Genomic DNA, 24,065 nt, shown 5'->3' with positions numbered 1-24,065 from the left:
GAGTTAGTCTCTACGCTCACACTGCGACTGACTCATCCTGTTTCCTGGACAGTCATTGCTGAGTTTCGCCCGGCATTCCTCGCGACCGACACGCTGGGGTTTGTTTGAGTCTCAACTTTCCCATTCCAATTTGTGAACATTCCCCACCACCGGGTCGCGCCATCCCGGGAACCGTCCGAAGGTGGCAGCAGCGGCCCCGCAGTCCTCCACGGTCGGGCTGGCGCTGTGCAGGTCGCCGGCTGACCGCGTCCTGGGCTAGGCGACGAGCAGGCAGGGAGAGGCAGAGGCCACACCCCGCGGCCCAGGCTCTCCCAGCCGGTGAATCATCGCCTGCAGCAGCGGCTCCCGCAATCCGCTGCAGCGCCCCGGGCCCGGCCGCACCCCAGCCGAGTGCAGCGCCCAGCGTCTCCGCGAGCCCTCTCCCTGTGCAGTGAGCCAGCCCGATCGGTACCATGGCGGGCATCGCAATCAAACTAGCCAAGGACCGCGAGGCGGCCGAGGGGCTGGGATCGCATGAGAGAGCCGTCAAGTACCTCAACCAGGACTACGAGACGCTGCGGAACGAATGCCTGGAGGCCGGGGCGCTCTTCCAGGATCCTTCCTTCCCCGCCCTGCCGTCCTCTCTGGGATACAAGGAGTTGGGGCCCTACTCCAGCAAAACTCGGGGCATCGAATGGAAGCGGCCCACGGTAGGAAGCACCAGGAGACCGGGTGGGGCCGGGAAGGGCTGCAGTGGAAGCCAAGACCCAAGGCTCCCGGGCTCGGTAGTGCTAGCTTGGTTGTGCTCCGCGATTGCTGCTAAGGGGCCTGCAGATGCAGGCTGTGGCCCACCCAGTAGACCTGCCCCCAGATAGCCCAGAGCGCTTGGCAGGACAGGACCCCAAATCCCAGTAGCGGGCACGCCCAGGAGGCCGACTTTGTCTTCACAAAGCCTCGGGGACACAGGGCCGCTGGGGTGAAACTTAATGCACTCTAGTGTTAAGATGGAGGGAGGGGACATGGTTCTGCTGTGCGCGTCAGTATCCGAGTAGGGTAGAAGACTTCCGACTGCTTCGGGGAGGAAAGGGTGGGCACAGCCTGGCGCTGGCTTACATAGGTGGTCACAAGTACCTGTGATGGTTGGTTTTATCCAGCTTGGATCTTGTTTATTTCTCAAAGTGTAGCTAGTGTACCCCTCCCTGCTCCCCAGTACTTCCCCGGGTAACTTAACAAAGAATTGAAAGGCTTAAGGATCCTGTTATTCATTATTTGGCTAGCCCAGAGTCCTCACCTGGGAACCTCTGTCCCACTCCCAAATGTTCTTAGGCCAACCCTCAGGATCTCTGCCCTTACGCCCTCCCAGTTCCCGGGTGGTTTCAGTCTCCAGTGGAATTCCGCCTGGCTGGCCTTGACTTTCCCAGGGAACCTAGAGGAAATCTAGACTCCTGTTAGAACTGGGCATTCGTGCCCTGCTCCCATACTCTTGATCCTCCCAGGCCACTTTAGTTATCCTGAATCCAGTTCAAGATCTAGAGAGTACCCTAGAGCAGCTGGGTGCTCTACGAGCCCCGGGTTCTACCCCAAACACCACATAAAACCAGGTGCATAGTAATGTATAATCTATAATCTATAGATTATAGTCTATAATCCCAGAATTTAGGAGGTGGGGACAGGAGGATCAGTTAAAGCGGGGTGACCACTGAGGTGGCTCCGTGAGTAAGTTGCTAAGCTTAACAACCTTCGCTCTATCCCAGAACCCATGTGGAAAGAGAGAATTGACTCCCAAAAATTGTCCTCTGACCTCCACATGTACACTGTGGCAGACATGTGGACTATTGCAAGCATGTACACACACAAAATAAAGATTAATAATAATAATAACGATAATAACAACAACAAAAGAAGGTCAAAGCTAGCCTTGGCTATACAGCGCATTTGAGGCCAGCCTGGACCACATGAGAACTTGGCTCAAGTTAAAAAAAATAAATGAAAAGGAAAACCAGAAAGTCTCTGTGGAGCAGGACGGTGAGCACCTGGGTGCACTGAGTGAGTCATTGATCCTCTGCTCCTCACCGCAGCCCGGCCGGGTGGTACACACCTTGGCCCCAGCTTTGGCTGCTTAGTAAGTCCCAGGCCAATCTGGACTACAAAGTAAGACTGTATCAAACGAAAAGATAAGAATGAAGCAAGCTAAATTTCTCTAGTCTCTCTCTTGTCCTTCACACTGGGTGCAGCTCCCAGAGACACCCAGTTCTTTTCCCTTGCCCTTCTCACCTGCCGGGCATGCTCCCCCCTCGACCTCCGAATCTAGTTCATTTACATTCTTTGGGGCTTTGTCACAGGTCTCCTCCCCAGAGTCTTTCCTGATCACTCTTAGCAGACTTCACCCTGCTGTTCTCTGCCCTATGCTAACTTCTGCCCTAGCATTTCCCCCATGAACCAATGCGGTCCCATGTGTTTTCTTGTTCTGCCGAGCTGGTGTGTTGTTTGCCCTTGTGGTCTCGGGGTCTCAGAGAACTGTTCCTCCTCAATATTCACGCATGCATTCATTCCTCAGCATTTATAAAGTGCTGTTCTAGGCCAGGCATTGAGACATCCATGACAATCACAACAAAACAAACCAACAAAACGAAGTCACTGAGTATTTGGAAAATGAATGAACGAACGAATGTACAATCATTGTGAGCCTTGAATGACATCCCGGCTGGGGAGATGACTCACAAGCAGGAGAAAATGTGCCTTACTTCTGTGTACTGTTTTACAACTTACTTTCTATCCAAGTTTCATTTCTGTGGCTACGATAAACCACCCTGGCCAGAAGCAATTGAAGGCATGAAAGAATTTTTTCAGCTTACAATTCCAGGTTACAGCACAACACTAAGGGAAAGTCAGAGCAGGAACTCAAGCAGCTAGTCACATGACACCCGCAGTCCAGAGCAGAGATGATCAAATGCTACAGGGCAGTTGCTTTTGTCTGCCCTATCTAGGCTCCCCTGCCTAGGGAAATGGCGCCACCCACAATGAGCTGGGTCTTCTGGTGTCAATTAGCAATCAAGATAATCCCTCACCGACAGAACGACAGGCCAACCAGATCTGGATAATTCTTTGAAACGACTATTTTCTCCATGACTCTAGGCTGAGGCAAGCTGACATTTACACACACACACACACACACACACACACACACACCTTCTTTCACCCTTCCATTCAGACAATGAACACTTACTGAACACCTGTTATATTCCAGGCACAGGCTACTTAGCGTCTATTTCTGAAGCCCACAAAGGTTCTCTCAACAGGTGATAGAGATCTAGGGCCACTTCAGGGACTCTGCCTGGGCAGGCCACACACCACATAGCCATTCTATAGTTGGGGAAACTAAAGCTTGGGCATGTCAGACTTCCTCAGAACAATACAGGAGTGGAGCCAGGCCTGTCTTTCCAGACCTTGGTGGAGTCAGGCAATGGTACAAAAAAAAGTGACCCCTGGGTTCATTAGTCAGTTATCGGAGACTGGAAAAGAGCAATGGTGTGGATGGTGTGGATGGGGTGGGGGAGGGTGGGGGCGGGCAGGCAGGCTGGAGACCCTGGAGTAGGAGGAATGGAAGTGAAGTGTGTGTGTTTCACTCATTTAAGAAGGATGTCTAAATGACAGGAAGAGGAGAGAGAGAGAGAGAGAGAGAGAGAGAGAGAGAGAGAGAGAGAGAGAGAGCGCACTAACACCTATGGCTTGATTTGAGAGAGAGACTGGGCAGCTGTAGGCAACTTGAGTTTGTTAAAGGTTGAGTCATGACAGAGGAAGGGATTAAAGATGACTTCCAGAGAAAGAATGAAATAGCCATGAGGAAGAGAAAGCAGGGCAGGGCAAGGGAGCTGGTTAGCCATCCTGGGGGCAGGGGCGGGTGCTGCTAACTCTTCCTGAGGGGATGTCATAACACTGGCAGGAGAGGGCTTCACTACAAGAGGGATGAGGTAGAGCATGACCATGGCCACACTGAGGCCACAGATAGGAGTGGTACTGCATCACCCAAGGCTGGCACATCAGGTCCTCTATAGAGTTGTCATTTATAGAGTTCATGGCAAGGCCGTTAGTGTTCATCTGCCCTGACCCTGAGAACAGTTTCTATGGGTGCTACATTTGTCTTCAAGCCCATTTTACAGATGCAGATCGAGCTTCAGGGTGTTCAGTAACCCACCCGCATCCTAGGACCTATGCATTAAGAGGCACTGCCAAGATTCTCACTACCTTGTCAGAATCCAAGGCGCTCCTTTCTTCTGCTGCTACGTGGCTACACCCGTGTTTAATTCCAGGCTCCACAGGCTGTAGGCAGGGCTGTTTTCTCAAGTGTCTCTGGGCTGTGAAGTCTGAACTTGGGCTTCTCTGGAGACCCTGAGGCAGTTCCTGAAGTGTAATGGTAGCCCCTTCCGGAGGTGAGAGAGAGCTTGGTCCCTGATTGATCAGTGTGATTAAGGAGCTCCTGGAACTGAACCCCGTCTGTACCACCCCCAGGATAAGTGCTTGCCTGGCAGAACTTAGGGAAAGCTGGCTTCCCTGCCTGGACAGAAGTGCATTCTTGCTATCCCTTCCTTCGCCAGGCAGACTGTTGGGAAAGCAGGAAGGGAGCATGCTCTGTGAGCTGGTGTGCTGCAGGAGGCTGCCAGGATGGAGCTCTCTCTCACCCAGGGAAGACTCCTGGAGACAGCAGCACGCCCAAGGGGCAAGGCCACTCTATGCAGATGTGGCACTCCTACAAACCAACATCTCTGAGTCAAAAGCTGCTCAGATTTGGGCCCTGACTTCCTTTGTGGCTTTTGGGTGGAGCTCTTCGAAATCCGGAAACACATCCAGGGGGCTGCTGGAGGGCTGAGTCCTTCCACCGTGGCTTCCATCAGGCTGTTGGGAACAACCACGGCAGAGGCACAGGATGGAGAGGCTTAGCATTAAGGAGTTCAAATCCCAGTGATTTCTACTCCTGGAGAGGCAAGGAGCTTTGAACAATCACTTTACTTCCTGAGCTGCTCCCCACGTGTAAGAGGAGCTACATCACCCTGAGTTTTCCCAAAGGGCTGTAAGAGATAAGGCTCCAAGCAGTGTCTGCACAGCGGGTACAGAGTGCATGAATTCTTCTAGTCCTGGGGCCAACTCAGAAGGGCTGGATCCAGTCCCCTAACCCAAAGAAGCACGTGTTTTAGAAAGATGGAGGAGGACCCGTGAACACCACCACACAACACAGGTTTAGGTCCCCAAAGGCTTTGGGAAGGAACTCAAAGGGAAGAGTGGAGCTAAATGAGGAGGAAAGGCTTCATGCTGGAGGAGAGGGATGGGAGACTTGAAAGATGAACGGTTTGGGAAAAATGTAGGCAAAAGAGGAATGCCTTGCAAGCCCAACCACTGGCATGCAGGCCCAGAAGAGAAGGTGCCAGAATGGTGGGCAGCGGGGCACTTAGCATGGAGGGTCTGAAAGCCTGGCAAAGGAAGCTGGATGTACTCCCTGCCCTTGGTAAACAGCATAAAGGAGCCGACTGCGGTGATTTGGAATGTGTGGGGTCTGATGACTTCCTGGAAGCCCCCCTCCCTGCCCCACCCCGTTAGGGCCAATGGAGCAAGGTCACATGACTAGCACGGAGATCTGACTGTGGAACTCTCCTCAGAGTTGAGTAGCACTAGGAGGAGGGGCTGGACTCACAAGCTTCTGCCGGCTATGTTGACCTTACTCTGTGGGTTTGTTTCTAGGAGATCTGCTCTGACCCCCAGTTCATTGTTGGAGGAGCCACCCGCACAGATATCTGCCAAGGAGCCTTGGGTAAGTCGTGGGGTCTGGGACAACCTGTACCATGTCAGCTGCAAGTTCCACGGCTTCTGTTCTCGAGCCCTGTGGTGACTTCCACTCCCAAAAGTTCCCTGAACATCTTGTCTCCTGGGGATGTCCCCCAGCCAGCCACGACACTAAGGTGGAAGTTCTGGGAGGTCCAAAACAGGTCCCCAAGAGGAGGCAGTGACACAGTATGAAGGAGGGGAAACCTCTGCTGAGAGGAAGGGGAAGCCCTTACTGGGAGGAAGTGGAAAGCGCCAGGACCAGCTCAGCCCTGCAGGCAGCTGGCTCCCTGTGGCTCACCAGAGTAAGCTGTGAGGATTGTGCATACTCACACAACTGTAATACTCATGGATTCAAACTAGCCCAGGTGTCAATCAAGATTGAGAGGGCTGTGTTTGAGAATTCCAGCTCCAGAGCCCCTAGCCTCGTTCTGAAACTTCCCGGGCTTCAATGAAGTCTCAGCATTGAGAATCCACCCTCATTTTTTTCCTATACATAACAAACATGGGCCTATAATTATTGGAGCAGATTACTTACTCTGATAAGCTGGAAACCTGCTGTCCACCTCAACCAGCTTCCTAACAAGCCCATGGTAGCAAAACTAGCCAGCCAGAATTCACCCCCTTCCTGTGCCCGCTTCACAAGGGTTCTGATCTCTTAATGATGGCAGCCACTATTTCCTAGGCCAGTCACTAAGCCGTGCTTGTCTACGCTCCAAGATACCCCTGGTCATTCTGAGTTTACAGAGAAGTGTGCTAAAACCAAACTGTAGCCAGAGAAGAGGCCTGGTGTACAGACATTTGGTCTGACCCCAGCACTAGAGTGTTAAGTGACGAGGTGATCTCCCTACAAAGAGGCCTGCCAACATGTCACCTTGGGGGGGGGGACATCATGGCCTGTGCAAATCCTAAGGAGAGAGCAACCTCAAGGGAAAACAGGATCCAGACCTGTTGGAACACAACCATGCTAAGTGTGGATTCCTAAGATGCCAGAGAGTTTTCTCACCTGCAGGAAACAGGCCTCCCTTCTCTGCCCTCCCTTCCCAGGAATTAGCAGACTGGTATCCCAGTTTACCTAAGGTGTTCAGTGAGGCGAGCCACTGGCTCGAGAAAGTGGAGGTGGTAAGGGCTGGGTGTTGATTAAGGTTATGACCAAGCTTGAAGTTTTTGAAGGATCAGGAAAAATCCAGCAGCTACTGAACCCTACTCGCAGCCTAAACAGCTGCTTCAGAACTCTGAAAACATCCGAAGGGCCACGCTACACATTACAAGCACCCGAGTTAAGTCCCATTTCAATTCCACCAAGTTTTGGTTTGGGAGGGGGCCACACGGTTAAATTCCTGGGAGAAATTGCTTGTTCTAAGTCCAGAACCAAATGAAAAAAGAGAAATATAAACCTTCCTAAACTTTCTTGGCAATTGATCTAATGTTTAAGGTCTCTGAAGTGCGCCGACTAGCCATTTTATTTTCTCTTGGCTTTTATTCTGGAAGATTCTAATGAGATTGTGGGTCATGAAATGTAGTCTACTGAACTCTCGCCCTTACTTCGGCTTCCGGGCATGAAGTCCTGAAGGGGTGGTAACATCCCCAAGTCCCAAAAGGCTCAGGAATGACAGAACAGGGCTGTGGCAGAAACACAGGCTCAGGAATGAATGTCAGGAGTTGGGGGGTCTCGGCCCAGGCATCACTGGGGACCTCAATTTTCCCAAACTGCAGAGGGAAGCAAGTTAAATAAGCTGGCATCAGAACCCACAGATAGGTGGCATTCAGCCCTCTAAAGCTGTTCTTGCTGTGGGCTGGAACAATGGTAGAACGCTTGACCAGTTGGCAGGAATGAGGTCCTAGGTTCAATCCCTGTGGCAGCAACGAGTCAGTCAATAAAATCAAGCCCTTCTCGGTTCGTGGCTAGCTGTCCCCCATTCCTGGGTCTGGTATGTGAGCAGTAAGGAGCATCCCCTGAGAAACAATGGGTAACTCAGCATTGTCTTTTTGTTTGTTTTGATCTCATTATCATATGCAACCATCCCAAGTCCCACATAGATACATTTTTTAAGGTTTATTCATTTATTGTATGTATATGAGTACTCTATCTGCATGTATGACTTTATGCTGAAGAGGGCATCAGATTCCACTACAGATGGTTGTGAGCCACCATGTGGTTGCTGGAAATTGAACTCAGGACCTCTGGAAGAGCAGCCAGTGCTCTTAACCGCTGAGCCCAAGTACGTATTTTTACACTCACCACGCACATATGCAAACTGAAACACAGAGAGGAGGGTGCTTATAAGGCTGTGCTCTAATCATTGCCTGAGCTCTGGTCTGATGCAGTTCCTGCACTCACTTTATGACCCCACCCGGGGTCTGAACCCATGGTGCTGAGCTGGGCAAGGAGTTCATTTTCTCCACTTGTGCCTCCTACCCCAAATGCATTCGGTGACCCAGTGAGCCTGCGTAAATGGCTCTCTTAGACTTGTACACGTCCCGGTGTCCGTCTATGACCTTTGCTGTGAAGTGCTTTATTCATGATCTCACCCGCTTTCTTAGAAGGCTCGACTTCCAGCCGTCCCTCAAAGGGTTCAAACCGTCTGTGTGTGCATGCACAAGCACGTGTGCGGGAGCATGCGTTCCTGCACTGAGAGGCTCCCTCCATGAGCCACCTGTACAGCAGAAGGCGGCTGGACCAGGCATGGACTCAGCAAAAAAATTCTACCCTTCCTCAAGGAAGGTTGGAAATAAAAGACCAAGCCTCAGCCAGACTGGCCCAGAGAGAGGCCAGAGGCTCTGTGACTGCTGGTGGTGACCGAGCCTTTGCCCAGCAGGCCTCTGGCATCCAGTCCAGAGTGTAAGGTTCTCCCTGCTGTCCCAGGTGTTCAAACCACAGACCTGTGCTCTCTGGGCCATTGAAGTGAGTCAATTTGCCTCCACCCTCATCTGGTTCCCAGAAGAGCCACCAGGAAGTGTCTGACCTCAGGGTGCCCTTCCCTACAGCCTCCTAGTGTTTCCCTCCTCAGAGAGGCAGAGGCTGGGTGGGAAATGTGCCCCGAGGGTAGAGTTTCCGGTTTTATGCCCTCTACCACTTAATAGCCTTTATGATTTGGGGCAGGCCACTCAACTTTTGTGAGCTTTAGTCTTCCCTTCTGTAATAGTGGTACTACAAAGAGTACCCAACTTAGCAATGGTCCAACTTAGCTTTCCTCGGCTTTGCAATGCTGTGAAGAGTGCACACATTCGTCAGAGATCACACTTAATAGCATGCATCCCAGAACTCAGTCCCAAATGCTGGAGGGCGATAGCAAGCTACAGTTCCTGTCAACCATTTATTCATGAGGGGAAATACACACTGTTCAGGGGCACTGAGTTGCATTCATGAGACACTCGACATTTTGTAATAATGTGGTCTTGTGTTGGGGGACTTTGCCCACCTGTAGGTAACGTAAGTGCTCTGAGGACATTTAAGGGAAACCAGGCTTTGTATTAATTGCATGCACATTTGAAGAGCTCGGAATGCAAGGGTGCACGTGCCATGGGGGAAGGGCGCACCCAAGTCTGGAGCACTCAGAAGATGAAAACGGGGGAGAAGGAAGCATAATGGGGCAGGCGCTCGCTCTTTGGCTTTGGGAGTTGAACTTTCAAATATTTTAAACAACTAAAATGAAAGGTTTTAAGTCAGGAAATAAACCATTAAAGAAAATATCTCTGTATTAGCCCAGAATTGCCTGGAACTCACAATGGAGCTCGGGCAGGTCACCGACTGGAGACTAAATGCTGGGTTCGTTGTCCACTTGGTACGTTGTAGAAAAAGAGGAGGATGAATTTGCTTGTCCCAACAAAGTAGCCAACACCCATTTCCTAGCTATTGTCTTTTTAAAAAATTGCATGTGTAATTATTATTATTATCATTGTTGCTCTGTATTTGAGATAGTGTCTTGCTGGGTATCCCAGACTGGTTTTAAACTTGAAGCAATCCTCCTCCCTCAGCTTCCTGAGCCTGTGATTACAAATGTGCCCCAGTTTTATACTCCAGATGTTGGGGTTATAAATTGTGCCACCATGCCTGGGTTTCTTACTTATCTATTTGTTTTAAAGGGTTTTGCTATGTAGCTGAGGCCTAGAATTCATATGTATCCCATCCTCAAACTCACAATGCTCTTGCTCTCAGTCTTCTGAGTGTTGAGATTACAGCAGTACCACCAAGCCTGGCGTAAAATGTTAAATTTTTAATTTCTTTCACTTTTATATGTATGGGTTTTTGCCCCCACCCCCGTGTGTATGTGTGCATGTGTGTGTGTGTACCTTGTTTGTGCAGTGCCCAAGAAGGCCAGAGAAGGTATTGGAGTTACATGGTTGCGAGCCACCATGTAGATGCTGCACTCAAACCCATATCCTCTTGGAAAGCATCCTGTGCCCTTAATCACTGAGCGAGCCATCTCTCCAGCCCCCACATGTGAATTTTTAAATTCATCCTTATAATAGGAATTTTTGCATTTTAATAAACTTTGTGCTTTTAGGATAATTTTAGATTTGCAGAAAATTGAGGAGACAGCACAGAGACTCCTGTAGCCCAGAACTAGTCTTACGACCATCTCATGAGGGTGGTACATCTGCTACCATTGATAACCAGTATCGGTGCGTTCTCCTAAGGGCCACACTTCACATAGACCCTTTAGGTTCAGGGTCTCTTCCAGAATGCCACATTACATCACTGTCGTGTCTCCCAGGGCGCCTCTCGACTATGACAGTGTCCCGGCCGTTTCTTGTTTTTTGTTGAACTTGACAGTTTCAAAGAGTACCAGCCAAGAATTGTGTATGACAGCCTTCTCTTGGAATTTGCAGCTGCCTCTTTAAAATAATACGTGGAAATGTTGAGCACGGTGGGTGCCTGTAATCCCAGCACTCAGGAGGCTGAGACAGGAGGATTACTGAGGGTTCCAGGCAACTTTATCTCAGAAGCACACCAAATTAACAAGAAGAATAAGAATAAAAGAAGACGATGCTGGTGCCTGTAATTAAAAAAATCAAAACAAAACTAGACAATAACCAGAAAACGGGTGTAGGCTAGTTTAAAGAAGAAAGTGAACACATCCTTCTCTCTTCAGGTCCTTCACCCCCAGCCCCACCCCACCCTCCTACTCCATCACCCCACCCCACCCCCACAGAGGCCCCTCCCGGAATACTTTAGTATCTATGAGTCATGGCTTCCGCAACTTCCTCTCTGCTGCAAAGGCTCTGACACAGCTCTCTCCCGAGGCTGCTGTCTGCTTCGCAGCTGTCTCCCCTGCTGCAGTTTCAGGCAGCAGAAACGACGCTCCAGCACTCTGGCGCTCCGGCGGCCCTGTCTTGCCCTGGCTGGCCCCAGGCTTGGCCATCAGACAGCAAGGCTACAGCCTCCTGTGATAGCTCTGCGTTTGGCTGTGGAGTTAAGAGTGGTAGGAATCCATCAGAGCCTCCAGCTCACCTCCAACTGTCCTCTGAAGCCCCAGCATGCCCAGCGGGTAGTGGGACTGACTTCTGGGTCTGTAGATCAGGATATGATCTTTGGCTGTCTGGGCACTCCCTCAACTTTCCCACCAGCTGTCTGTGGCTGGGCGCCACAGCACATCCCTGTATGACCTCAGTCATCTCACGTCTGGGAAGAAAGGGTTAGATCAGATTTTCCAAAGGCCCACACTTGCAGCATGTGATTTAAAAATCAGTCACCTCCCCTGTGCTTGGGAGAAGAGTTCAAAGTCAACGGAGCCTTGTTCAGCCTCAGCCCCCAACAGTGTTAGCTCCAGGAAGGCTGCTATATGCGGCAATAAGGACTTCATGTCCTGTGAGGCGCTGTCGGGTCCGGGCAAGATCACTGCATGGATGGTGAGCCCCAGGATGAGACGGCCCATGCTGTCTCTGACTTGCCTGAGAGCAGGTGGCCTAGAAGGCAGGTGTGGAATGAGGCAGGCTCGACCAGCTCTGTCTCAACAGAGCACTTAGCAACAATGCCAGTGTCCAGCTGCACTGCCCGTTTGGTAGCCACCAGCCACATGGCTCGCGGCACCCAAACTGTGAGGGATGCAACCGAGGAGACGAACTGGGGGTTTGTTTTGTAAAATGCGTTCTCATGTCGTAGCTTGGGCTGGCCTTGAATTCAAGGAGCTCCTCCTGCCTCAGTTTCCCATGTACTGGGAGTATAGATGGGCACCCTCATGACTGGTGGAAGAAATGTAATTGTAGGTTTTGTTTCAGTGCAACCAAATGTGACAGTGGCAGGGGATAGTGCGGCAGAGGGCGGGGCTTCAGGGCCCGTCTCCTGTCCATCCCTTACTCTCTGGCATGGCTCGGTCCTCACATCAGAGCCAAGCAAGGCACACATGTCAGTCAGCATCTGAAAGCATCAGGGTGAGAGGGAGGACTTGGGCACCCAATGGTTAGAGGCTTGGCCCTGAGCTCTGTCACTTTGAACAGTGAGAGCACTCTTCCATAAAATGGTTATAACCATGTGGAGATGAAATGGGATAAGTCACAGAAGCTCGGTGTGCAAGAGGCTGAGCTTGGCAAGGAGTTGATAAGACCTCTGGGGACGGGACAGTGTGCTCTAGGGGAGACACTCAGACGAGGCTGCTTTGCACTGCCTCTCTTTCATGCCTGGATGGGTCCAGTGGTGACCGCAGTGTCAGAGAGGGTTGTGACTGAGAAGGTAGTAGTGGGGAAACATTGAGATTCCTCTGTTCCAGCACAGTAGAGTTGTGATGGCCACCCTTGCTGCTGTTTCCTTCCCAGAACCAGAGGTCTATTAGTGCCACCCAGCCTGGGCTCCTGCGCCACAGGGCCCGGGCTCCTGCGCCACCAGCCAGGGCTCCTGCGCCACACGGCTAGGGCTCCTGCACCACACGGCTAGGGCTCCTGCACCACACGGCTAGGGCTCCTATGCCATCTGGCCAGGGCTCCTGCACCACCAGCCAGGGCTCCTATGCCACATGCCCTGGGCTCCTGTGCATGCCTCCAACACCCTGGGAATGTTAGTCATCAGTTTCCAATTGCCCATCTGTGAAATGGGAACCATGTGGACATTTGAATCCTTTTTCCTTTCTCCACACAATGTGGCATCTTGAGACCCCTGATTCTAAAGTGTTCTTGAGACCAGGGCCTCTGGGGGTTCCTCCATCCCTCTGAAGATGGGTGAAAAACCAGCAATAGTCCTCGTCAGGCCAACCCTCACTCTGGCATGTCTCCTACATGTTGTTGCCTCAGCTCAATCCCCTTCCACTGAAAGGGGCTGCTGGTGAGCAGGAGCTTCAGAGAGCAGCAAGGACCCTCCTCTCTCCACCTCTCTCTTCTGAAGGTGTGGGAAGGAGGCAGTGAGCTGAGCAGTGAGCTGGGAAAGGGGGGGGTTGGGCTGCCTGATGGGAAGAGGCGTGGGGTAGAGGACAACGGGAAGGCAGACAAGAGGATGAGGAATCAACGCTGCCTGGGTACCAGGAGAAAAAAAAAATCCTACATCAGATAGTGACTGTGGGAGTGGCCCAAGATGGTTGGGGCTGCAGGGAACAACAAGGTAAAGGAAACCTGGGGCGGGTATGTTCTACTGTCCCAGGACAACTGAGGAAGGAAGGGGCTTTGCAGCTCTGGTGACCAGACAGACATCAGAGTATGAAAGTGTGGCAAAAGTCCTGTACCTTTGTGGATGCCCAAAAATGTAGCCTATTTCCATCTTGTCCCTCCCACTCCCTTCAGGGCCTTCCCACAGCAGGAGAGAGAAAGACAGGGGGAATGAATGGATTGGGGGTCTTTGGCACAAGAGACTGGAGACCTGACGTTGGTGAGGAGGGGCTGGGTAGAGTTCAGGCTTCCTCCCTCCCCAAGGTTAGTGGAAATGACAGGATTGCACATGCGTGGGGAACTCCCATTTGGGGAAGCCTTTTCTGGCCTGCTGCCAGGCTGTGGAATGAGTAACAGGAGGGAAGGCCCAGAGTGACTTATCATCACCTTGTTACAGGCCTGACTCTGGGCTGGGGTGTTTCCTCTAAAGCAGCGGTTCTCACATCAGATATCCTGCGAATCATATATTTACATTACGATTCATAACAGTAGCAAAATTACATTTGTGAACTAGAAACAAAATAATTTTAAGGTTGGGGGCCACCACAACATGAATTAATGGGTCGCAGCATTAGGAAGTTGAGAACCACTGCTTTAGAGAAACCCACAAGCCAGGTCCAGAGGGACCTTACAGTGACTCATTGGTCCTTCCTTCTCATTGCTCCTGAAGTTGAGCTATCTGAGAACTGAGGTCCCCTCCCTGTCTGGGCTGCCGAGGGCAGGAGAGTGGCCTGTCTCTTCCTCACAAGGTGTCAGATGGGCTGGAGACGGAAGGCAGAAGTGTAGCCAGGAGCTGCTTCATAATCTTGATCATTCTTCCAGCTGTGGGCAAGCGAGGCAAGGGAAGAGGCCACCACAGGAATGAGCCACAAAACCAGCAGGACTGGAAGCAAGCTCTCTCCTGGGTGTCATACTTGACATTTGGGACAGAGAATGTTTTCATGACTGGGAGTTCTCGCATGTTCAGCAACATCCTGAGCTTCTACCCGTCGCGCCATGAGCGCTCCCTCACTTGGGCTGATAAAAAGTGTTGTGCTGAGAATCCTCCCAGTATGGGGAGGATGAAAACGTCTCAGTTGGGCGACAGTGATTGATGGTGCCATCTCCACGCACCTCCAGCACTGCAGCAGCCTAACTGAGGGAGAGTTAAGGTTCCAGCAACATTGTAGCCAGGGCCAGCTTGCAGGGAAGTTTAGCATTGTTGGGGTATTTGAGCATGTGGGAGGGGAGTGCCAGACTTCCCGCCAGCGCTGGGAGGAGCTTCACAAAGGAGGAGGTGGGGACGACTCTTCTCTGAGTTTCTCTCAGGCCTAGCTATGGGCTTTCTCAGTTTCCACTTCTGGGTCCGTTCTAAACCTCTCATCAAGAGTGTGCAGGAACGCATCTCAGGTGCAGGTGTTGTCTGCAGAGTGGCTGGCTGTCCTGGGCATCCCAGCAGTGGCATATTTGGTGTTTATTGGTTTTCTCAAACCCCTACAGACTCAGTCAGCTGGTGCAGCTAAAATCTAAGTGCTTTAGAAAGTGCTGACAAGCTGCGACAGGCTGGTGTCAGAATGTGAGAGGGGAAGGCGCCTCAGTCTCAGGCCCCAGGGGCCAGTTCAGACTCCAGACCCACTCTGGGTATCTAACCCAGTCTCTCCAGACCTGGCCTCGCACTGACCTTTTCTACCCTGGTCTGTGCCTATTCCCCATGCCTTTGGTCCTCCCCTCTCCCTGAAAGTGCTCCCACCCTCTTCTCTCTCAGTCCCAGCTCCCACTCTGCTAAGCCCACTCCACAGCCCCACTCTTCCCTGCCCAGGCCAGTGCTCACCACCATCATTGGGATCCAGCTTCCATGGCTGTCCTTGCTGGCTGTGAGCTGGCTGTCCAAGTGCCTTGGCATAGCCTAAGGCTGGATTGGGGGTAGAAGAGGGTGACACTGCTCCCCTGCTTGGATGCATGGGAGGGGAGAACAGAAGAATGACAAGAAAGCTAAGCACAAATGTAACTGGAGGTTTCTCTCTTACCCACCAGCTCCCAAATAACCACTCTGAGGCTTAATATTAATTATAAATGTTTGGTCAATGGCTCGGGCTCTTACTAACTAGCTCTCAGAACTTAAATCAACCCATTTCTATGAGTCTATGCATGTCCACGTGGCCATGTCATTACCTTGTTTTCTACAGGTCTTGCTTCCTTGACTGGCTGACATCTCCCAGACTCCACCCTTCTTCTCCTGTATCTCTGCTTAGATTTCCCACCTGACTCTATCCTGTCTTACTATAGGCCAAATCAGCTTTATTTATCAACCAATGAGAGCAACACATATTCACAACATACAGAAAGACGTCCCATGGCACACAAATTAGGAAAGTAACCATGAAAGCCTGAGACATAGGAAGGGCTTCCAGGAGTGGTGTGGCTGACTGGGCTGTGTCTTGTTTGCCATCCCGGAGCTTAAGCACCACCTTGACTGTGTTTGAAGATTAACACCGATGGGTATCTCTTTCCCTGGCCTTGTAACTCGCTCATACGGATGGCAGGGCTCAGCTGAAGCCGTGGGTGGCCAGACCCTATCAACAGGCTATTGCCCTCAGGTATGTCGAGGCTATGCAGAGCCCAGCATGTCCTGGGTCCCCTGGAGTGCTTCCCCACTCTGCCTCACTTTCCTGTTTGGGAAGGAAAGATGTTGATGGCTAAAGGGAATGAAAGAGAAAACACCCAGCAGATGTTTCATCTTCCTCTTGGTAAGCCCTACAGACAACAGCGAATATGAGTAACCCAGCCTCAGCCGTTCCCGCAGTGGTACAGGTGACTCTGGCCTGGACACTGCGCTGCCACACAGGGAGCAGACACCAGGACCACAACTCTGGAAATTTACTGCCATGGCCATGAATGAATTTAACTTTTCAGATGAGGGCCCGGAGCTTAAAGGAACCATTCAGAAGGCCTGTGCTAAGGGAGGGTCTGGATACAGCCTGTGCCAACAGGGACCTGTCTGCAGGCTTGGGTGTGCAGGGAAGGCCGTGGGTTCTAGTGAAGCTCACAGCAGCCAGAGCAACAGAAACAATGAACCTTTTCATCCAGGTAGACCAAGTGAGTCCACAAGGCTGAGGCCAAGGGATGGAAAAACCCAAACCCCAGCTATGGGAGAGCCTGGCAGCCTTGTGTTCTGTCAGGGAATCAAGCAGAGAAGGAACCCCAGAAGGGCCCAGGATTCTCAGGTCCAGGGTCCAGCTCTAGAAGGAATGAAGAGGAACTCAGTTTCCCCTGAAAAACTGTTCTGTGGAGTAGGGTGGGATGTGGGATTTTCTCTGCAGAGACTACCCTTGACCCTTAAGCAATTATACAACCATGGCTTTCACCTCAGTGATGACTTTGACCTCAGTGATGACCTTGACCTCCATTGCTGGTCTTGAACTCCAGGCTGCCCTTGACCTCAGTGCTGACCTTGACCTTCATGGTGGCTAAGGCTTGCACTGAGGAAAGTAGACAGCAAAGTTTGTGTGCTTTTAAGTGGCATCAGGACCCAGATTCAGGTTTCTGGCCCCATCTGTGTGTCTCCATCTGCCTCTGGTGGGCCTCCTGGGTCACATCTGAGGTCCTTACCCCACTTGCTTAGCTTCCTCCCCATCCAAGCTGGCCAGTGCCTCTGCCCAAAGTGGCTGCTGCCTATGATAACCGTCCAAGACTCTCGGCTCCTGATCTTCCAGGCAGCCCTCAAGTCCACTTTGCTTGCCTCCTATTGGCAGGTGGGACCCCATGGTGCTAGGATAATGTGAGAAGGGCGGGTCACACCCGGGGAGGAAAACCCACAGGAAGTGAGAGCCTGGGCCAAGGAACAAAGTGAGCCAGCTGCAGCTCCAGGGGAGTGAGAGAGTAAAGGGCCTAGGGTGTTGAGGCTTATGGTGTCTTCTGGTGCTGGCGAGCAGGTGCGTGGAACATGCCAGAGAGTGAAAAACTAGAAAAGGAACGGGGTAGGCCAGGTCTCTGAGGGAAGAGGCACGCACTTTGTCTGCAGCCCTGGAGAGGACCCTGGAGGAACCCAGCAGAGGAAGGCAGGATTCCTCAGTGACTCCCAAGCAAAAGATAAAGGTGCCAGGCTGGCTGTGAGGCCCTCACCCCCTCCCCTGACCCTAGCAATTTCCTTTCAGTGCTGGCCCTAGACTCCAGAACCCGGCCTTCCCCACTTTCCTCAAACTGTCAGACATTTTACCTCAGAACTTTATAATCCAAAGATTCCCTCAGCCCAAGTCTGGCCTTTCTATTTGGAGGAGGGAATCCATCTTTTCTGACAGAAACAAAGCCCAGTGCTAGTAGAGGTTGAGCGGGAGAACACAGGCAGCCCCTGCAGCTCAGGCTGTGAAGTTTTAGTGTCTTCCCAGATGGTGTGTGACTGGCTGACGAGGGGCAGCCTGGGTGACAGAATGGCATTCTGTGGACAGTGGTCACAGGCAGCTCAGTAACCTCTGGGCTAACCACGACATGTTCAGCCATTACCAACTCCCACCCTTGGGAGGCACAGCCACGGGGACTCTCATGAGTGATAAGTGCTATAGTGACCCTATAGTGACCCCTCTCTGACCCTTGCCCCTGCTCATGTCCAGGGTGCTGGACAGAGGCCAGTACGAGGCAGACTGGAGATGGTATGCCACGGTTGAACAGGGGCCAAGGCAGTGCTTATTTATATTTACTTGTGCCTTTCCATTCCCAGGGAGCACAGACAACAGTGTAAATATAGACAGTGTATAAAACAGGATAGCCTTTAAAGGGAAAGCAAGCCACTGTAAAGAAAATACACTTCAGAAAAAGGCAAGAGCTCCTGAGTAAACTGGAAACATGAGGACCTTGGGAGAGTTGAAGGGGAGGAGAGAGGCAGGGAAAAATGTAGAGCTCAATAAAAATCAATTAAAAAAATATACTTCAGAGCCAGAGTATAGACACCTGTACTCTCTGCACTTTAGGGTGCTGAGGCAGGAGGATTGCTGTGAATTTGAGGCCAACATAGGCTATCAGTGAGTTCCAGGCTAGCCTGAGCTACAGATTTACAGATTGAGAGCCTGTCTTAATAGAAAAAAAGAGAGATCCAGAAGAAAGAGGGTGCCCCAACCCAGAGGGAAGAGCATAGGTACTGGCAAAGGCTTGTGAGGCTGCAGCAGATGGGCCTGCACTGAGGGTCTCTGGGCTCCCTGGGCAGCCTAAGCAGCCCCGTGAGAAACCCTTCTCAAAATGAAGAGTGGATGGACCTGAGGGACAACTCCTGGGGATGACCTGCACACACATGCACAGCCTCTGCTCTTGTATAGACACATAATACACACACGTGCACACACACACATGAACACAAACACATGCACAGTGTCCTGTTCTTGTGTATGCACATAACACACACACATGAACAGATGAACACAAACACACACGTGCTCAGCCCCCGCTCTTGTGTATGAACATAACACACACACACACTACAGGCAGAGCCTCATGTATATGCATACACGTGAACACACACAGGCATCAACAGCCTCCTGTTCGTATATATGCACACCTGAACACATGTACACACATCAATTTTTCCTTTTTTCATTAAATATATCTTCATTTTTGTAATAAGTTTGACCTTTTGCTCTTTATATCCTTAAAAAGATGTGACTTTTGGTCTAGGTCTGAATCACATTAATTTTTCATGTTTTTTGTGTTTTCATTATTTTACTTTTTGTGGCTTTTACCATATAATTCCTTTACTTTGATTTACATTTATTATTTTAGATTGAAATATTTTTTACTTATGATTTTAAATTTTCATGGCTTATGTTTATAATTGGATAGCCAGTCTAAGATTGTAAAAAGCTACGGAGAAACCCTGTCTCGAAAAATCATAAAAAAAAAAGATTGTAATAGAATCCCCCAGTTCTAGAACATAAATAGAAGAGCAAATCGTATAAATGAACAGTTTATCATAGTTATGAATGTGTAAGTATGTGTAAATATAAATTTAAGTTGCATAATATGATTGTTTACATATGGACATTAAACCATTTATCATTTATCTTTTCAGAAGAGTATTTATTTGTGGGGGGCACACACAAATGTGGGGGACAGAGAACAACTTGCAGGAGTCAGTTCTGTCCTGCCACCATGCGGACTCTGGGCCGGGTTCTGGAGATCAAACGCGGGCCTTCGGGACAAAAACTTTTGCCCGCAGAGCCCTCTCCCAGGCCCGTTCTTTGGCTCATGGTTTCAGAGATTGTTTTTTAAAAGACTTATTTGTTTACTATGTATAGTGTTCTGTCTGCATGATGCCTGCGTGCCAGAAGACACAAAATCTCATTCTGGATGGTTGTGAGCTGCCGAGTGGTGGATGGGAATTGAACTCAGGACCTGTAGAGGAGCAGCAGCCGGTGCTCTTGACCTCTGAGTCATCTCTCTAGCCCCCAGTTTTAGAGATTTTAATCTGTGCTCTCTTTGTCACTTAGCTCTGTTGCTTTAGGGGGATTTGAGGTGAAAAGGCAGCGAGGCAGGGAGCATGTGGTAGGCATGCATCTGAGAGCCTGGGGAACTCTTCCCACCTATGTTCCCAAGTGCTGGCATTACAGGGTGCACCATCACTCCAGGCCTCTCCTAGATACTGTTTTCTGAGGGTGTCTCACACTTAATGTTCCTTATAAACTTAGGCGTCAACTAGGTTCCAATTTTTAAAATTCATTTGCTATTTTTATTGGGATCATATTGTTTATAGACCAATTTAAGAGGAAGAGACATTTTTATGATAATGGATCTTTGCAACAGAGAATATGGGCTTCTTTTTTAAAATAGGGTAGATGATTGTCTCTGCCCCCAGAGGCAGGCTCTTGAACATGTAGTTAGTAAAAACCAACAGTTCCCCATGGCTCTTCTCTGGGTCCCAACCTGCAGATTTAGGGCCATTGCCAGAATTCTAAAACCCTGTACCATGTCACCACGAGGGAACCACCATCAGAAGAACCAGGGTAAACACGTCCTGTCTTCTGGTGTCCAGGCCCCCCACTGGCTAAACCACACCAGCAGCCATAACCCTGTGTCTACTGGTCAGGGGGCTCCTAAGCAGAGAAGAGGTTGGGGGATATAAACTAATCACAGAGGCAAACAGAGGGTATTGACTCAATCTCTGCCCACCGCGGTCCAGCACTCAGGCTCCAGAGACAAGTGTTTCTGTGTTGAGATAAAGAGAGTAATTTAGGGACCCAAAAATAGTCCATCGGAAGTAAAACATAAACAAGCTTCGTACCTGTGTAACAACAGCAATGATTTCTAGGAGAGAAAGGAAGACAGGAGTTTGGGTAATTCAAGGTTCAATGTGAAGAGACAGACAGTCCTTCACCCAAGAGGGGGCCAAGCCCTGAGTGGGCATCTCACCCTCCCTCCCACCAGTTTCTTCCTGTCTGACTAGAGAGCAGCGCCAAAGCAATGCCCATGAGGAACACTGTGCTCATCTTCAGCCTCTCACAGGTGAAGGTAAAACCTGTATAATTGTTTGTTTTTTTCTCAAGTTCCAGCCATGTGACCACCTGGTCCCTAAAGGCGCCTTCTAGGGTGTTCCTGGAGCTAAAACAGATTAGTCACCTCTCTTTGTAGCCTTCTAGTTAATCTGTGATCAGACTCCTCCAAATTCGCCAGCTGGCTCATTACCTACCCAGCCTCTAACTACCCCAAGCAAGTTTCGCTTAGAAAGAACCGCAGGGAGGTCTCCAGCTAGAGCACCTGCCCGGAAACACCAAGATTATCCAGAAGGGAGTGTCTCATAAAATGTTTTACAGAAGGTGGGTTCTGACCGATGGCGTGGGTTCTCTGTAGACATTTTCAGGTTACCTCTGGAGTACTGAAGTCCTAAGGCATTGCCCTTTGAACTGGCTGAACCTGGGAGCGACAGCAGCCTATTTGCAAAGCAGGGCATGAAGGATGTGTATGAAAAAGCCTAGATGAACAGACAATGGTGACAGATATTTACCCTCTGGGACCGGTGGGTAAGCCACAAACCCCACTGAACCTGGTTAGAACCATAAAATAGGATATGGATATTTACCCCGTGCTGTTTAGTGACCGTGAAAGGACATGATACTGTGCAAATACACACAAACTCTTGCACAAGCCTGGCACTTGGCAAGCCTTGAGCATGTCAACAGTACAATCATTGCATAGAGACTGATGTCAAGAAAGTGTATATGAAATGACATTTTTTAAAAAATTGGGTATTGAAGCTTCCCAATTTATTTAAAAATAAATTGCTGATAAGGGAGAAAGAAGGAATAAAATATGAGATGGGATTTTAAGAGTTTCCACCTCATTAAAAACCAACATATTCTTCTCCTGGCCTCACTGGACTCTAGAGTTTGAAAAATTGAATGCATGACTGACTATAAGATTTATATGATGAGCTGGGTGTGGCGGGGCACATCTGTAATCCCACCACAGAGGAGTCTGGAGCGGGAGGATTTTTGAGTTCTTGGCCAGCCTATACCACACAGTGAGATCTTTTTCAACACCACCACCAACACCAACAAACCCAAAATGTCCGTCATTTGTTTCTTGCCTTGGCTGTGATCTTAGTGGCATTTTCTTGGCTCTGTAGTGCTAACCTTTCATATTGTCTTGGTGAATTGCCTCACAATGAAGAGATGAATTTTAATATTTCACAAATATGGTGGTTTGCATAATAATGGCCCCAGGGGCTCACGTATTTGAATGTTTAGTCACCAGTGAATGACACTATTTGAAGGAATTAGGAGGACTAGGAGGTGTGGCCTTGTTGGAGGAAGTGTGTCACTGGGGGTAGGCTTTGAGGTTTGGAAAGCCCAAGCCAGGCCCAGTGTCACTCTCTCTCAACGTACAGACCAGAATGTAGCTCTCAGGTACTGCCTCAGTGACATGCATGCAGCCATGCTCCCTCTCTGAAACTGTAAGCAAGCCCCCCCCCCCCTAGTTAAACGCTTTCTTTCGTAAGAGTTGCCCTGGTCATGATGCCTTTTCACAGGGACAGAACAGTGACTAAGACAATGAACTGATGTTAGGTTATTAAAGTGCAGGGCTTACGGGCCCTGTTAGTGTGTTCTTCCTTCGTGCTAAATCTGAATTGCAGTTGAGTGTTCTCAGGAGAACTGGGTACTCCTGATCAAAAAGAAATTACTATCATGCTATTCTGAAGCAAAACCCAAGGTTTGGCTGGGCGTGATAGCACATAGCTTTAATTACAGAACTAGAGGGGAAGAGGCAGGCAGAGATCTGGGAGGCTGAGACCAGTCTGGTCTACATTATCAAGTTCCAAGCCAGCCAGCGCTCCACAGTGAGACCTTGTCTCAAGAGAACAAAACAAAAACAACCCAGGGTTTGGGCTCAGAGAATATGTACGCGAGACCTGCTGAATGTCCACTCCATAGACCTCCTGACCTTTGTGATAAGAATAGTGATAAACATCACATGAGGGCTATGAGATGGTCCTAAAAAATTTAGACTATTCTTTTCAAGTATTGCACAAGCGTTAGATGCCTAATCCTTGCTGTCCTGGAACTCACTCTGTAGACCAGGCTGGCCTTGAATTCACAGTGATCCACCTGCCTCTGCTTCCCCAAGTGCTGGGATTGAAAGTGTGCACCACCACCTCCTGGCACTGCCTGTTAGTTTTTAAACACCTGCTGGTAGAAGGAACAGAGACTTGAGGTGGAGGTGTTTGGACTGTGCCCCTTTCAGGACACGTGAGCTAAGCAGGTAGTTTAGTCTGGAGCCAGGGCTTTACCGCCCAGGGACCCTCTGGCATCATGACCTTTCAGAGGAACTGGATAGCAAGTGATGAGGAAAGCGGTCCTCTCCAAAGGCAGGTTGAGAAGAGGCTAATTCCTACCTGGCTAAGCTGGGGATATGTTTCTGGGACATAAAAGAAGAGAACCAGAAGCCATAAAGCAAGACCTCTGATTTCCAGGATGTGGCCAGAGCACACAGGATTGCTGGCTAGCAGTAACGTGAGATAGGTGTATGAACTTAATCTGAACTCTGATGCAGATAAATGAACTACAAACAGATACAGTGTCACCTTCCAAAGCCAGGCTCTCCTGTATTCAGTCATTGTTCCCTGAATAGCACACTGATCTGTAGTGAACACTGAGATTATAAAAACCATGGGCTGGGCCTGCACACATGCTTGTGTTTCCACGTGCATGCTGGTGTAAAAGCATTGATTGCTGGGGCTGAGGGAATCTAACGGGAGGGAAGATGGTCTCATCCCTGGGCTCAGACAGTACCAGGGATGCCCTAGGCAGATGCTCAGGGTTTGATGCAACATTGCACTGGACCTGTGGAATTTCCTGGCTCAGGTCTGACTCCTTACAGTTGGGTCTCTTTTCACACACACACACACACACACACACACACACACACACACCCCACCCCACCCCAGGCTTTCTTCCTTCAGGTGTCGTGGATAGACTCAAATCTAAGCAGCTTGCCAGATTCCTAGAAAATTCCTAGAAAGTTAGAATCACAGGTATTGCCTGGCTCCTAAAGAGGCCAAAAGAAGAGGAGGAGGAGGATGAAAAGGGGGCTCCTACCACCCCAGGAGCAGCTGGCACTTGGTGAACTAATCTTTTAATGTGGAGAGTTGGAAGGAGCTTGACCTCAGACAACTTGGAGGTCTTTTTGATCACTGAATCCATAGGTCCATCCATGGCACCACCTAGGATTATGTGGGGAAA

General features: G+C 50.1%; 1 protein-coding gene across 3 annotated transcripts in view; it reads left to right on the top strand.

Annotated features, from left to right (window-relative positions):
- Positions 1–200: 200 nt before the first annotated feature.
- Positions 201–24,065, top strand: part of Capn2 (calpain 2) — a 53,085-nt gene continuing 29,220 nt past the window's right edge. For all 3 annotated transcript variants that reach the window (XM_075989362.1, XM_075989361.1, XM_075989360.1), the window contains exons 1-2: positions 201–689; positions 5,713–5,782. In XM_075989362.1, coding sequence (XP_075845477.1) covers positions 453–689; positions 5,713–5,782 — 307 coding nt within the window. In that variant the 5' untranslated portion in view covers positions 201–452. The remainder of the gene's footprint in view (positions 690–5,712; positions 5,783–24,065) is intronic.

Source organism: Microtus pennsylvanicus, chromosome 10 (assembly GCF_037038515.1).
Source record: "Microtus pennsylvanicus isolate mMicPen1 chromosome 10, mMicPen1.hap1, whole genome shotgun sequence".
Lineage (NCBI taxonomy): Eukaryota > Metazoa > Chordata > Mammalia > Rodentia > Cricetidae > Microtus > Microtus pennsylvanicus.
Note: the sequence above shows the minus strand (reverse complement) of the source record. Positions and strands in the feature narration are given on the sequence as shown.